General features: G+C 35.0%; 1 protein-coding gene across 10 annotated transcripts in view; it reads left to right on the top strand.

The window, feature by feature from the left end:
• Positions 1–2,202: 2,202 nt before the first annotated feature.
• LOC114457802 (rho-associated protein kinase 2-like) overlaps positions 2,203–11,519 on the top strand; it is a 46,618-nt gene continuing 37,301 nt past the window's right edge. For 8 of the 10 annotated variants that reach the window (XR_003672957.1, XR_003672958.1, XR_003672959.1 and 5 more), the window contains exons 1-4: positions 2,203–2,687; positions 9,401–9,482; positions 10,321–10,421; positions 11,043–11,180. Coding sequence is in view for 6 of the 10 variants with exons in the window: in XM_028439891.1 (XP_028295692.1) it covers positions 2,592–2,687; positions 9,401–9,482; positions 10,321–10,421; positions 11,043–11,180 (417 nt within the window). In the remaining 4 variants the exon portion in view is untranslated. Of the gene's footprint in view, positions 2,688–8,804; positions 8,952–9,400; positions 9,483–10,320; positions 10,422–11,042; positions 11,181–11,519 lie in introns of those variants that run through there. The other 2 variants (XR_003672960.1, XM_028439889.1) reach the window with 2 other exon arrangements.

The raw sequence follows: 11,519 nt of genomic DNA, 5'->3' as shown, positions 1-11,519 counted from the left end.
TTCTATGCATAAATAACATGTAAAATACGTAAGAGACTGACAATATTCAAGCAATAAGTGACAGATATCATCCCAACAGGATTTTCTCTTTAAACGTCCTTGATTTCTAAATGTAATCTAGTTAATTTAGGGACATTTTTGGAATAAACTCAGAAAATATTCCTAGTTATTTCAACTATTTGTAGTTCAAAATGACTGCTATCATGTGATATAAGCATGGGAAAACACAAATATTGTGGAGTTTTATTGAATTTGTGTATATGGAGGAAATGAATTAGTTGGTAATTTACACAATGATTCATGTATCATTTTTACGTTCTCCTGCGGGCCAAATTGGATGCTTCAAAAGGACGGATTTGGCCCCCCGTGCCTTGAGTTTGACACAAGATTCAAATTTTCCCCGTAGCAAAAGATTGAATGATCGCTTTTATTTATATTCCCAACCTGGTCCAAGAATTTCTCCAAATCTAACTCGCTCCTGCCATCATTCCTACATTTCTTGCTTATGTGCCGAAGAGTTCAACACATTTTCAGCCATCATGCTCCCCACAGGTCATGCCATTAAGTCACTGGTCATCCTAGATTCAGCTGCTTGTATGAGTCAGAGATGACATCACTTTGTGCACAGTGTCAACAAGTGACCCCTCCCTCACACCCCCCACCCCTCCCCTCAGCAACAGAGCAAGCCATTTTTTTTTTTTTTTTTTACATGACCACACCGTTACTTTCAATTCACTTTGTAAAAGACTAGAATGACTTCCTGTGTTTCAGTTGTTGTTGTTTGTTGCTGAAATCCCCTTTCAGACATTTAGCCTATACACTGTTTGTCTTTAAATGAAGATAAATAATCATGAGCTTTTGTGGAGAATTTGTAAAATAAAATAAATAAAAGTTATTCTAAGAGCAAAGACATGTCCAGCGTCTGCTTATTTCATTCGTATTGAACTTTTTTTTTTTTTTTTTTTTTTTTTTACAGTTTTATTTAGTTTTGATACATTTTCTTTTCTTTTTATTTGGTTTATTTTATGCTGGAGGATCACCTTTCATCCAAAGGTGATCTGTACATCAGTAACAAGCTCCCTGTGTTCCGTGTAAATGACTATTTTTAGTGGCAGTGAAGGCAGTGCATCAGCATTCTTTACATACTGAGAGTTGGTCTGACGGTAAAGCCGATGAATGAGATAGGAGGACAGGAATTCCGGCTGCGCGAGAGCCGCTGGGGAGCGGCGGTGGTGGTGGTGGTGACCAAGTTAGACAATGACACTGTCAGGCAGATGATTTACAAAATAAAAGACGGCAGAATTAGGATAGACGAGTAGCTTTATTGATCCAGCAGTGGGGGAAATGTATTTACTGTTATTACCGCTCAGATAAAGTGCAAGAAAAAGAATAGAAGGCAACACACAGATTACCCAAAAGACACCCTAAAATAGTGCAATAAAAAAGGAGATACAATAAACAATACAATTATAGAGGCTATACTGTATATAAATAGAAAATATAGTATAAAAATTAAAAATAATATCAATATATACATATTTACAAGCGGGGACAAGGAAATATATTACGAAAGGAAGACCCTGTGATATTTATTTATTGTTATATTAATTGATATAGGCCTATTTATTTGTTTAGCTATAAATGGTAATCCATCCACTCGTTGTAACTACCAGAGCTCTTTATTTATTTATTTATTTATTTGTTCTGTCTGTCTATCTACACAAAACAATGTACACACAAACATAATACATTTTTTTTTTAAATAGCAACATTCGTGTTGTGCAAAAGAATAAAACAAAAATAGAAATAGTTTCACTATATATGTAGAACAAAATTTACAATTAACAAAGTGTTATAAAAGGGGAAAAGGTTATATGTACAGAGATTTACACACATGTGCTATATATATATATATATATATATATATATATATATATATATATATATATATATATATATACACAAACACATCTATATCTATCTATGACAATTTATGTGTGTATAAATGGTGTCCAAATTTAATCACCAGTAGTTTTTTCTGTATTGTTACCAGTTATCTATTTATTTATTCATTAATGTTTAAAATTTGTTGTTTTTTTCCTTAGTTTTATGAATCATTTTCGATTCAGTCGTTTAGCGCAGACTTTTACGCTGATAGGTGTGACCGGAAACAGTACCTTAGGGCTGACCCTGGCTTGACAGTAATGCGTCCCGCAGGTTGCACGCGCTGGGTCGGTCACACTTTGTTTTACCTGCGCTGTTGTCAGCACACGAGCTCACACACCTGAGCCAGGGGCTCCACTGTCCTGTCTGCCCTCAGAAAGTGACTTTTACTGGGGACCAGGTGCTTCAAAGCAAAACCAGTTTGTTGACTTTTTAAAATTAGAATAATTAACTTGATAAGTCAAGCCGCACTTTGTAGAGGCACGAGGAGGAGCTGAGCTGAGCTGAGCCTGTGTATGGGACTAAAACCAGGCCTGGGCCACAGGTGCTTACTTTACCCCTGACTTCTTTTTTTTTTTTATTATTATTATTATTTTTTTTTTTTAACCTTTTCATGCCTGGTGAATTGAATTCACTTTACTGGAAACATGCTGGGAGCAGAGAACATACTGGAAAGCCGGCTGAAGAAGCTGGAGTCTTTGACCAGGAACCCTCAGTCGGCCTTAAACTTGGAAACTTTACTGGTGAGTTCACATTTATTACCCTGGAAGTGTAATTATATTCTGCTAATGTTCATGTCACAGCTGAATAAAACATTGTAGACTGGGTGTGAGTAAGAAAACGCCCAAAAAGTGCCACACTAATACATTATTATTATTATTATTGTGTGTTTAAACTACAATAAGCTATTGAAACTTTTTTTTTATTTTTTATTTTTTTAATTTTTAATATTTGAGTTAAATATACAGTAAGGTGAGGTTTACCAAAGGGTTTGGCTTCTAATCAGAAATGCAGGAGAGGGGAAGCCCCACCTAAAGTCTACACTTTTCCTGTGCCTGAGCACATTCCCTCTCTATGATGTCTAAACATGCCTTTGTTTACACGTTTATACGCATTATAAAACCCTATAGGTAGGCCTCATATATTTCTTTAGGTTAACATCTATATTATTTCGCTATCTTCCTAGAAAATCTTTGTTTGTTTTGAGTCTCCTGTTGAATTATTGGTGTTGTTTCTAAGTGACAAACCTTTACCTGACCTGTACTGTAAGAATGCATTGACATTCAGTCATTGATCTCTTTAACCCTGAACCACACACAGTTTATGTAGTGGCTCTTGATCTGCTTCTACAATATCCTACACGTCTTAAATTCCACTGTCAGGCGTGTTATTACCTGAGTTAGAGCTGGGCAAAAAAAAAAAAAAAAAAAAATCTATTTAATCGTTTAATCGAATTTGTAGATAAAAACGATTTTTATTTTGCAAATTCAAGTTTATTCTTATTTTTTTTTTTCCACCACAGTTTTTTTTTTTTTTTTTCGGACTTTTTCGCATTCCGATGTGAGCCCGCCCCCTCTTTGTTTACCCTTTGATTAGGTTATAATATGTGTGCCACAGGCATGTTAATTTTTTTATTCGCACTATGCTGAAATGCTAAGGGAAGAGTTTATTATGTTTTTAATTGTAATGTTATATGTTTAAAATTTTAATCTACTGTGAAGTAGCTGTTGCTCTTTTGCTTAAACCTGGGTTAAAGCGAGCCTCGTTTACTTTTTTTATTTTGGGATTGTTCTATGTATTTTAACTCTTGAGGACAATCACAGCAATAAAGTAGCACTTTTGACAATTTATCTGATGTCTGCAGTCATTTCAAGTGTATTAAAAAAATCAAATCGGAGATTTTTTTTAGGCAAAATTGCCCATCCCTAACCTGAGTTAATTATACCACAGTTTAGCTCATGTATTATGATAAAACTAAGGTCATTTGATAAGGCTAACGATGCTAGCTAGCTAAGTCATTTATTTAAAAATTTCCACATCTTTTATTGACACATACATCATAACTTTTTATCAATGTTTTCAGTGTAAAATATGCCAATAAAATATAATTCATTCATAATGTTCTCATGAAGGTGTACACATTTACAGATTAGTTGTTTCTTCAGTCATATGTATATATAAAAAATTGCAAAAATTGCCTTAAACTTTAATATCGGAATACATCGTATTGTGACCTATGTATCGGGATACGAATCGTATCACCTGATGCCAGCAATACACACCCTTATTTGTTTCTAAAGTTATATATATATATTTCGTATCCCATCATGATCTATGTATCGTAATATGAATTGTATCGTCAGATGCCAGGCAATACACACCCCTAGTCACCATGGTAACAGCCAATCACGAGCCCCCGAAAACTAAAGGCGGGGTTATGGTTATGGTATATCTCCCCTAGATTCATTTAACACCCTAATTATTATAATTTGGGTGAGGTTAATCAGCACAATTTTCTGATTAAATTACAATTATTGAAGTCTTTCGTTGAAGTTTTTTTGTAACATTTTGACGATGATCAGTTTTTGATTATTGCCTTAAATTTTTGAATTCCATTTACTATCAGTCAGCTGCTGATATATTTGACTTATCTTTTGAGTAACACCTCGCAGCACCTCAAATAGTTTATAGATAAATAAATGGATATATATCCAAATTAGGAGGACTCGTCTGCTTTGTATTACAAAAATAAAGTAAATTATCGATCTTTGGACATTTAAGAATCAATTAATCATGGTCAATAATAAAATTGTAATTCTGGTTAAAGTATAAATCAAATATGTTTTTTCCACTTATTTCAGTTACTTAAAGCTGCTGGAGGTTATATATTTATTTTTACTAGATAACTAAAGATATATTTTAGGCCTCATAGATAAAAAAAAATAAAATAATAATAATTAAAGAACATCTTGAAATTGCTGCTCGAAAGTTTGTTTTAATTTCCACCGTAAATACTCTACATCCCACAATGCAATGCGTAAAACTCGTTTACAATGGAGATAAAAAAAAAAAAAACTTTCCAGCAGCAATTTTAACCTCTTACTTCTACTTTTTTGAACAAACGATCTATGATTTATGGATCTATGAGGCCTACTCTATGTCTTTATCTCTAGCAGCTTTAAACTATCATTACCAATTCCATAAAAAATAGAATTCCACAATTCTAGAAATATTGTCCTTTGTTATCTTAGTAAATACACACACATTAACTAGTGCAATGTTGTGACTAGTTTTGACCCTTCATCCTAAGCAAACTCATTGAATTAAAATACTTTCTATTTTAATGTAGTTTCTTTGCGTTTTACAGCTTGGTGGAATCTGACTAATGTTAAAATGGGAATCAATGAAGATCTATGACATAGAATATAATCTGCTTGAATTGTTTTTGGCAAATCCAGAGATCCTTGTAAATAATAGGACCTAATTAAGACTGGATTAACCCGTTTTAATGCTCTCAGTCATGTTTAGCAAACCATTAGACTAGGCTAATTGTTTCTTGTTCCTGGTATCCAACTCTTAATGGTATGCTGATTCATATTTTGAACATGTTTTTGAATGTGACGGGATCAGCTGTATAACCTTAGGACGTTAGGGCCGCAGTGAACCATTGTTTATTTCGATCAATTTTTAAAACGATCATATAAGTGAAATTGCATGTTGTTATTCCATAGCTAACAGATTTACGTGACACAAAAACCAGCTGAGGTGTTTGTTTTTTTTTGTTTTTTTTGCACATTACAACCCCCCGCGCTTCACTAAACAATGTATTTAGATCTAAATTGAGGTCAAACTTTTTTTTTCTCCTCCCAAAGTTCAACAATGAACAATAAAGTTTTATGTTTAACTTAAAAAACGTTACACAAAACAAATGCAATTTAACTTTTAATTCCACCGATATTGCATCCTTGGGTCTCAGCCGATACCGATATCGATCCGATCCGATATCAGCACGAATCATACAAACTTTTATTACTTTTTTTTTAGTGTGGAATGTGAGAAAACGCTTGATTATTAAAAAAAAAATAAAACAGACCCATTTTTTATAAACCAGTGGATTACATTTAATTAACCTTTTAGAATAAGAATATTCTATAGATTGAATAAAATAGAAAACATTTGAAAAAAAAAACAATATATATTATATCTGCAGTCCGATAAATGCAGCCCGATAAAATCCAATATTCGTTTTCTGGCTGATATCGGACCGATATCCAATATCAATATCGGATCGGGACACCCCTAATCGGGATACATCAAAGCGATCAGCAGACGCCTCTGAAGAAGACTGGCAGTTGACGGTGGAAACATGTCAAGAGATTAAAGTAAATTTCCTGAGAAAGTGTTGCCTGAAAAATGTAACTATAACATATTAAATTTCACATTTGTTAGCAAAACAAACCGAAAACTTTTTTGTAAATAACATGCTTTTTTTTTGTTGTTTTTTTTAATGATTCATAAATATGCAATTGGGTTTCCATTTTCTTATGTGTGCATTTTATTGTTATTTATATATCAACAATTACAACTACAAGAGGGTACATGTGATTCTATCTACAGCTCGCTTAATTTTAATACACAATTAAAATAACAAACTTACAGTTTTCAACCTATTTTCACAGGTGTATCTATGTATTAATTTAGAATAAATGTGTTTTGCTAAAAAAAAAAGAAAGACAAACCTGCTTTGTCTTTGATTATCCGCTCCTTTAAAAACTGCATTAGCATAAACCCACTTTACTGTCTTTTTGTCCTGTTTGTATTGATCCCACTCATTTTCTTCACGTGTTGAATGGTTTTGGCCCGACAACATGTTATTTTATACCTGGAGAGTGACACTTCTATCCTCAGTGCTGATGAGGCACAAATCAAAGTCCAGTGTGTCGCTGCTGTTCCCAGGGAAACCTTTGTGTTTGTCACGTGTGACATAACCATTGAACGCCGTCATTTTGAGTCGATTCCCTCAGCTTCCTCTGGACGGCCGCGGCGTGAGTTTGAAGCTGTTACAATGGTCCACTGGGCTTCCTAAAGGCGCTAACTACTGCACAGGAAGCTGAAGTCACATCCTGGAATTGAGATGGTGATAACCTCCTAAGGCCTCTCGTTACCATTTCCTTTTGGTCCACTTATTGTTTTTTTTTTCTTTTTTTTTTTTTTTTTTTTTTTACCAAAAGCATTATTGAAGCATGTGGTTCTTATGGTTTTTATGTCACCCAGTAATAGAAAAATTATTAACATTTACACAATGTTTTATTTTCTACTCAATAATTGTTAGATACTGTACATTTTTGTGTTCTTTGGTTTAACCTTTTGCATTTTTAAGAATTTGTTTATTTTTAAAGTTGTAACCAGTAAACTAGGTATAAATTATTGTAAATGTACACTGCCTTCAAAATAAGGCTCAACGATTAATTGCATTTGCGATAATAATGCGATATCATGAAACGCGATTTTCTAGTCGCAAAGGCTGCAATTTTTTTACATTTTTTTTAGTAATTTATTTTCAGTTTGTTGGGAGTTTGATTTTCCCTAAAAAATGTCCAATTGGTTCAAGCAGATATTAGTTCTCCTTAATCTTTCCTGCACTTCAGTATGCGCTGACTGGATATTAGTAAGCTTTATTTAGTCCACATGTTTACATGTTTCATGAAACATGAAGTTAGTTAGATATGTTGAAGTGGTAAAGCCACAGATTTGTTTGCTTTATTGTTGTAATCTGTGCTTTAAAATGTATCTTTTATATGTATTTAAAGTTTAAATAAATCTGAAATTGTTTATTATGAAAGAGATTGATTTATTGCTTGTGTTCATTGAAAAATACATGACAAGAGGCCCTGTGTTTTTTTATTTTTATAATTTTAATTTTTTTATTTAACACTTTAGAGTAGCCATTAAAGGAAAAAAGAAAGAACATAAACATCCATTTGGATGTATGAATATACAACAAAAAATAGATAAATAATAATAATTAGGGATGTCCCGATGCAACTTTTTCATTTCCGATATGATACCTATATTGCAGGTCTGCGTATCTGCAGATACCAATATTGATCCAATATCAGCGTGAATCATACATATTCTCTCTCTCTTTTCTTTAATAAAAAATATTAATGACTTATTTTGTGGTGTGTAATGTTAGAAAAGGTTTGATCAGGTGATGTCACTCAAACAGAGAACAATAGTCAGCAACAGTAGGGATGAGAAAAACTGACCCATTTATTATTAATCAGTTAGTTACATACATTTTAACCTTCAACATAATATCTACAGTATTCTACAATTGAATCAAATAAATAAAAAATGAATTGAAATAAAATAATAATAATGGGAAAATCTGGAAATTTGAATCCGATAGCCGATATTCTTTTTCAGGCTAAAAAAAAACTATATCGGCCATTAGCTGAATTTTAATCGGTATCTGAGTCGGCCTTTGAAAATCCCGTATCGGTCGACCTCTAAACATAGTTGTGTTTACACATGATTCAATTATAACAAAGTTTATTACCTTGATATAACAAAGTTTTTCTAGTTACGCTGTGAAAACAGTGTGTTCACCTCACAGCAGCGTCCACAGCTGTTAGAAAACACACGGTCAGACGCACAGTGGAAAATGATCACAGATCCTCAGCCTGAATCCAGAGCCGTGAGCTGTCTGTCCCACAATAGCTTCTGAGCTTTCAGCTCTATTTCCACCCGTCTGCTGTGGGAGGGGGGGATCTCTCCTCACTGACGCTATTTAAAGGTGCGGAATTGTTCCTCTTGCCCCCTTGTCCACCCACCACCACCACCACCACCGCATGTACCCGAACAAATCAACCAGCCAGGGCTCAACACAAACACGCTGGGTGACACAAGATGACCCGTGTTTTTCTGGAACAGACGGTCACACACTCTGAGTGCATCAAGCGGCGTTTGGGTTCAACGTGAAATCTAAACCTGCTGGTTGAAAAGTAGGGTGCCATCGTCAGGTTCTCAGAAGGGAGGAGTATTGGGTGTTTAGCTGACCGTGTGTGTGTGTGTGTGTTGAAGCAAGAGGCACTTGTCTGTGTGTGTAACCTACTTGGATTGCTCTTTTGTGTTTGTCTTTGCTTTGCTGCACATCAGCTGTCCTCTTTTCAACCCTCCATTGCTATTTGTCACTCCATTCACAGAGCAATCTTTCATTACTTTATATCAAGTTATCACTTTCCAAACCTAACTACGTTTTCCAATATTATATTGATTGCGAAAGCTGGAGCCAAATAATATTCTTCCTGCTGTATAATAGTTAGTTATGATTATATTACCCAGAGGTACACACTAGCATTGTTTGTTTTTTGCAATAATGATCTGCGTTTTGAATGATCAAGTACATTTTCTTAATAAAGATGGCCTTATGTTTGTGTTTTCTGTCTTTCAGGACTCCATGAATGCTTTGGCTCATGATTTAAACTACCCTGCGATGAGGAAAAACAAAAATGTCGAAGCATTTCTGAACAGATGTAAGAGCTGCTTTGTGTTTTTGTTCACGCACTGATCGTCATCTATTTTTGCTAATATTTTTTTATACATATTTAATTGCTAATTGAATAAAAATCAAACTCAATAATAAAAGAGTAACGCATATTATAGACCAGAGGTGTCAACCTCATTTTAGTTCAGGGGCCAAATACGGAGCAGTTTACCTTAAGTGGGCTGCAGATTTTATGCTGGAAGATAAGTTATTTAATCATTATTTAGTATAAATTATAAAAAATATGTATGACACTGATAATATTAAACCAATAAGTGACAGATTTCAGTCCCCGCAGGTTCTTCACATGTAATTTATTTGATTTTTGTGGCCAATTTTTATGTAATTTGGGGAAATTTTGTGCAATCTTTTGAAGAAATTTGCAGGAATGGGTAAAGGTTGAGTTCTTTTTATCAATTTGAGATCATAAATGACATCCATTATGTGATATAATCATGGGGAAAATGTGAGCCTGCTAATATTGTGGAGTTTTATTAAATTTGTGTATTAATTTGGAGATATCTACAACTGAATTAGTTGGTCATTTACACAATGACTCATGGTTTTTGTGAATTTTTTGTTTTCTGCTGCAGGCCAAATTGGATGCTCTAAAGGGCCGTATTTGGCCCCCGGGCCTTGAGTTTGACACGTGTGTTATATATTTATCACATTTCCAAAAGTACTGCATTATTGTTATTATTATTATACATTAGGAGTCCATTATATTTATTATAACTTTCTGTCCTCGTGCAAGCAATGTGAGGTTTAGAACTTAGAGGCAAATTATTATTCTTGAATATACATAAATACCATTAATCATCCCACAGATGAGAAGGCGGTGAACCAGCTGCGAGAGCTGCAGGTGAAGCTCGAAGACTTCGAAAAAGTCAAGTTGATCGGGAGAGGCGCCTATGGAGAAGTGCAGCTGGTGAGATGTTTTTCCTCTGTGACGTGTTTATAGATAAGTGTGCGACGACTCCCTGCCATGTTTCAATTTCAAATCACCTGCAGGCAGCAGAGCAGAGGGTTGGGAGAAGGTAAAATGTCTGATGTTGCTTATGAACTCAGCAGTTTGGTGTTCTGAACCACTAGAGGGAGCAGCAAGCTACAGTTTAGTAAAACAGAAAATATCACAGCTTTAGGTGCATATTTGCACAGAAACTGCGGTTTAGGTGAACATGGAGGTTTAATGGAGGAAGTAGCGTCTTCTTTCCCTGGCTCCTAGTTCTTACCTCCTGTGCAGGCAGAATCTGGAATCTGCTGCGTGCATTGTGGTAAAAAACGAGTCTGGACAGGCTCACTGTGTGGGAGATAAGTGTGAAGTCTGCTGAGGGGGGTGGGGTGGGGGCTGGTGCATTGGTGTGTCTGTGCTGGAAATTTTGTGTAAGCATGTCTCTTAAGGGTGTGTACTACAATTTAGACTTTCCATCTTTGCCTACGTTGCTCAGCATTCCTATATTGTCCTGATCATGCTGACGTTTCTGTGATCAATGCTCAGTTGTTTGCATTCCAACGTCTCCTCTTCCGCCTCGTCCCTCCCCTGCTGCAGGTCCGACACAAGGCCTCTCAGAAGGTTTACGCAATGAAGCAGCTCAACAAGTTTGAGATGATCAAGCGCTCAGACTCGGCCTTCTTCTGGGAGGAGAGGCACATCATGGCCTTTTCCAACAGCCCCTGGGTTGTCCAGGTCTGTACAGTCCTGTATCTTTGTCATTCAAATACACAACATATAATGTGGTAGTAGATTAGACCCTTGATTAAACTCATAAGATTTATATCGCTCTTTTTTGTGAAGGTTGCAGTTGTATGAAATAAAGATGAGTTGACCCAAGCACTCTTTCAATGTAAAGTTTAAATGTAAAAACATTAACACAAACACCTGGATGCAGTCCCTCAGCCCAACACTTGGCCAAGTCCTGGTGTTTCTAAAACAATCCCAAGGGAAAACGTGACACTATCACAAATAGATGAATGTTTTTTTATTTATTTATTATTTTTTTTTGAGCCCATCAACACATTTTCTGCA

Source organism: Gouania willdenowi, chromosome 24 (genome assembly GCF_900634775.1).
Source record: "Gouania willdenowi chromosome 24, fGouWil2.1, whole genome shotgun sequence".
NCBI lineage: Eukaryota > Metazoa > Chordata > Actinopteri > Blenniiformes > Gobiesocidae > Gouania > Gouania willdenowi.
Note: the sequence above shows the minus strand (reverse complement) of the source record. Positions and strands in the feature narration are given on the sequence as shown.